A 5154-nucleotide genomic window follows, 5' to 3' on the forward strand; every position below is an offset into this window, starting at 1 on the left:
TAAACAGATCACTAAGAAAGCAAAGAAAACTCCAGTATAAACTGTCCCCAAAGCAGCTGATTTAAAAGAACAGTAAGGACAAAATAGTGACCTAAAATTAATATTAGTTTAAGCTACCCAGTGCTTGAAGGGCCTGGAGAAAATGAGAATGCCAAAATAAGAGAAAAATTTCTAATTGAACCAACTCTACAACTCAACCCCCCCTCCCCTAAACTACCAGCAAACTTAATATGCCCCCTCACCAAGCTGTAAGTTAATACATACTCATCACAAGTCACAACACAGTTATCAGAAAGGATGAGATAATCAGGTAGATAATAAGATAATGTTGTTCTATATGGTTTATGGGATGGCTCTCATGAAATAACCCCATTGAGATTACTTTGGGGAACCACAGACTGAATCAGAAACACTTCTTATCTGACATATACTGTAAAGGCAAATTACAGTGTCTCCAAAGCATCTTTCACAAGCAAGCAGAACAAGTGAAATTCAAACCTCTGATCACTAAAACTCTTCTGGAGATTATCACATTAACCATTTTCCCCAGGAGTACAGTTAGGAATTACCTGTTAAGTGTTAACATGGTCCTTCTCAACTCTTCAACTTCATTTTGAGCTTTTCCAACCTCAGATTTATGAGCACTTAATCTGTCTTTAAGATGTTGCTGCTCCTCCACAATTTCATTCACTTTTTTTAGAAGCTCCTTCTCAGTCTGCATAGAAACATTTACATTTGTAACCTTCCACTATTATACAGACAGAAACAGTAAAGTTTAAATGTATTACAATACATTCAAATGTCTTAACAGCACAAACTCAGAAAGTCACTGGGAAAACAGCATCTCTTATACAAGATCTGTGTGCTACTCTCTCTTCCCCAGTTACCCCCTCAGCCCTGCAAGAAGGATCTCATCTGCTGTACCACTCCAACGTTTTTAGCAACACCTCCAGCAATCCAAAATCCTTCTCAAAGTGTTGTTCAGTAAAGATAAATCCTGAGGTAACCAACAGACAATAAAAAAATCTGTGTAGGTGCTCTAGGGAGTGCTGTATATAACCCCCTGCTAAGTGGCCAGAACTTAGTTGCTAGAATATAATAAACCTAACACTACACACACAAAGACATGGTCCTTAAGAGACTATGGCAACCTAAGCAAGACTTACTGCTGTTGCAGTATCCAAAAGAATCTTCACAATACAAAAAATCCTCTCCAGGACAAAAAAAAAAACCCTGAAGTTGCTCAGTCATATTTCAGAAGAATGCACCCAGGCATGAAGGTGTGACTGAGTAAGAGTCACTTGTTTTCCTCAGTATCAGAAGTACATGAATGTTAAAATACAGGGTTCAAATGATGCATGTGTGTTGTGTTTTAATTCCCCCCCCAACTCTGGCCAGTTGTAAATTTAATTTTTATTTTATTTCTTTTTTTATTCAAGATACTGTTACTTACCTTTTTTTCCTCCACTTTCCAATGTACCACAAGCATAATTTATTTAACAAGCAACATGAACACAACAAAAAATTACTTATGAATAAAGAACACTATGAAGGAGGATCCCATACATATTCTACTAAAAAAAATAAATTAGTTTTCATAGAATTATTTTAATAGTGGTTGTGAAGTACCTTAAAAATGCAGAACACCACAGCTGTTTACTATTACTCATAAAATCTTCAAAAGAAAAAGCTACTGGCATGTGGCTGAGATTATCTGTAGTCATATGCTGCCTTCTCCTATAAACACCACGTAACACTGTACATACAGTAATCCCTAGTTTTCAGTAAGCTTATTTTTAATAATTAATAAGTACCCAGATATGACAGGTTATGGCAAGGTTAAAAGGACAATGTGCCACTGCATTTTTTTAACATTTACAAAGTCAACACTGAATTAAGCTCTAGAAGGATTACTCAACAGCATCAGCTATGCTTATTCACATTTGTAATTCAATGCATTCTTACCTCTCAGTCCCAGATAGAGAGAGAGAGAGAGAGAGAGAGAGAGATGTACCTTACAATCTTTACAAACTTTACCTTCTGTAGCCTGACAATCTCAGCTTCATCATTGTGAATGGTCTCCCTCAACTTGCTGACTGAGCTTATTGATTTTTGCAGATGGTCACGATTATATTCCAGCTGAATGTTTAGTCTGGTCTTCTGATTTTCAAACTCCAGTCTAGTCAAAGTTAAGTATTTCAAAGCAACACTTACAAAGCAGGCGAGCAACTGTGATTTTAAGCTTCCATAAGATACAAAAATGCTACCTAAATAGTGGCAGTGAAAACAGATCTTCCACGTGAACACAAAAATTTGCATCATTTGGCTCCATTAATTTGCATCATTAATTCCACTCCAGCACATGCTGTGGATATGAAATCCCTTCAGCCAGCAGGTGCTTTGAATGCAACTGAATGCACTGCACCAGGACCTCACTGCAGCCCTAGCCAAAACTGGGCATTTGGACTGGTTTCTGGACACCACCAGTCAGAGGGTCTCTCAGCAGCTGAAGAGAGGGCTGAAAAGGAAATGGAGTTCAGTGCTAAGCACTGCACTAGTCACAGAGGTGTATTTTCTATAAAGAGTGGCAGGAGATGCACCATCACCTGCCTGGAACCCCCTGCAGTACAAGGAGAGACATTTCATTCTAACATTCTGCTCTTGAAGAGACAGATTTGTGGTCCTGGGATGTGCCTGTTTGAGGGGAACACCCAAGCTGAGGTTGCCTGGGAGAAAATTAAGATCCTGCTTTGCTTAATAACATGTTCCTTTATCAAATCACTGCATCTTACACCCAAGTCTTAAGACTTTAGATAAATGAGTGAGCCAAGGCATGACAGAGCCATTTTTCAATGTAGATTTTAGAAAACTACTCTTTGCTTTATTTTTCTGCAAGTGCTACTAAAATAGTCAATTTTACCTTTCAAGTTTGCTGCAAAATGTCACTGACTCTAATGCTCTAATGAACCCAAACCAAAGCAGTGCAACTTCTAATTAACTTCTAACTAACTTCTAACTAATCCTTGCAGTCATAAAACAACCTTTTACAGTCTTCTACATTTTTGTGGCATTTTTTGTCCTGGAGTCACTTATTTAGCAGTGTGCCCAATCTAATACAAACCACTTTTTCACATTTCAATTACAAATATCACCTTCTCTTATCAATCTCCTCTTGTTGTCTCACATGTTCTTGTTCATACACACGAATATTTTCTATACCTATTTCTTCACAGAATTCCTGGAAAACAGCATCTTCAGCCTTTCAATAAAGAGAAATGGAGAAAAAAAAAAGAATGTTTATGCTACTTTGCAACTCACAGAAGTAAAACATTTAGACAACCACTTCATGCTACAGTCTGGATTTTCAGGCTACTTTAAGAAACAGCAAACTGAACTACTGAGAAATAATCTGTATCTGAGATTTTTGAGTAACATTTTCAGTAGAGATGCCAGATACAAGGTGTATGATCTGCAAAAGGTTAATTTCAAAGACAAAGTCATCACAGTGTAACCAACTTCCTTGCCTTTGTCTATTGTTCCCAGTCAGCTGCAGAAGAGAAAGTTGAATGGTATACAGGACAGGAATCAGATATACCAGGTTTCTTTTGTAGTTCAGTTCTGCATTTTAATCCTTTCAGGTGATTCATAAATATTAATTACTATGTTCCATTTACAGAAAAAAAAACCTGCCAGAGAATCTCTCATTTCCTTATTACACAGTATATACTAAAAAAGCTTCAGTCAAAGCCAGTCCTAAAATTTTAATGACAAATGTAAGCAGGCAGGTACTAGTGTATGCTGTATATGGCAGGACTGAACACAGAAACAGCAACGACCTACAGCATTTAAGAGGAAACTCAATGGACTGAACAGAATTTTTTAGAGAACTTTACAGGTCAAAACCCAATAGTGTGTACATTGGTACACAGGCTTGTTTAAGCCAGATATCAAATACTACATCAAATCAAGTTGTACTATTTGAGTAACACTGTTCTTTGGAAACTGATGAGCAGCCTCCTCTTTTTTTTGCCAGAACAAGCTGACGAAAACTTCCCTGGATCTGGAACTCTTACAGCCTAAATATCACTGATTTCCTCAGTGTCTGCAGATGATAGACATCTGCACTCCTTCAAGCAAGGCTGAAAACACACAGCAGTTCTGCCTTCTATTTACAGGCAGAATCCCAGTCATAGATTAATCCAAGAAAGATGGGTCAGGGGCCAGGAACTAAATCACACACGTACTATACACCCCGAGTAACTGCAGAAAGTGGGGAGGAATCTCTCTAAGAATCTACATTTACACAACCATCTGGGTGCAGGGCTGTGAGTTTTCCATAGTCTTCCATAGATATCTTTGTTTGGTCAACAAAGCATTTTAAAAGAGTTAGAAGTTGTGCAAGTTCTAAAATCAGCAGAAGCAGGAAGAAGTTTCTGTAGTATGACAGCACAAGCTGTCACAACTATGGCAGAAGGCATTACCTCATTTATTTTTTTCTGAAAGTCTTCTATTTTTTCTTTCCTTTGAGCTACTCCTTCCTTCAGCATATCATACTGAGACTCAATATTTAACAGTTCACTCTCCAGTTTTGATTTTTCCTAATCAGAAAGAAAGAAGTTGGTCATTTTTCCTAATTGAATGATCCAACAGTCTAGAAATTAAGAGACAGTTCTGTTCAAGATTAACTGTATTTTTGTGATGGAAAACATTAAATATTTTTTTCTCAAATGTACATTACTCTATAATCTTGGTTTTTTTTTATATTTTATTAATTTTTGATGTATGTAAAACTTAAATTAGAAAAACTATGCGAGGAAATATTGCTTCACCAGTAATTACAGCTTAGGTAAAAAACTCCAATTATTAAAGGTGAAAATGATAAAGGCTTAACACTTTACTGCATAGATATTAGCTAGATGTTTCTTTTTAATGAGCTCTAATTCACTCTGTGAGTATTTAAGACGTGTCTGGATCCCATGGCAGTGAGCACGCAGCTGCTTCAGCTCAGGCTCCTTACGTCTGACCTTCATTAAGTCCTAGAAGAATATCACAACAGGAAAAAAAGCATTGTAAAACAAAAGGTGGAAATTACTCACTTTCAGATCCACACACTACATAAAGGGGTCTCCATTCAAGGTAAATGCTGACAGGATT

General features: G+C 37.1%; 1 protein-coding gene across 1 annotated transcript in view; it reads right to left on the bottom strand.

Moving 5' to 3' along the window:
• Window positions 1-565: 565 nt before the first annotated feature.
• The window catches only part of LOC103768179 (structural maintenance of chromosomes protein 1B-like), a gene marked incomplete at its 5' end in the record, with an annotated part of 13512 nt that continues 8923 nt past the window's right edge, over window positions 566-5154 (bottom strand). Inside the window, 5 exons of the mRNA XM_008935315.1 lie at window positions 566-715; window positions 2038-2179; window positions 3153-3259; window positions 4482-4598; window positions 4899-5036. Coding sequence (XP_008933563.1) covers window positions 566-715; window positions 2038-2179; window positions 3153-3259; window positions 4482-4598; window positions 4899-5036 — 654 coding nt within the window. The remainder of the gene's footprint in view (window positions 716-2037; window positions 2180-3152; window positions 3260-4481; window positions 4599-4898; window positions 5037-5154) is intronic.

This window comes from Merops nubicus, unplaced genomic scaffold (assembly GCF_000691845.1).
Source record: "Merops nubicus isolate BGI_N331 unplaced genomic scaffold, ASM69184v1 scaffold14552, whole genome shotgun sequence".
In the NCBI taxonomy this organism is placed as follows: Eukaryota; Metazoa; Chordata; class Aves; order Coraciiformes; family Meropidae; genus Merops; species Merops nubicus.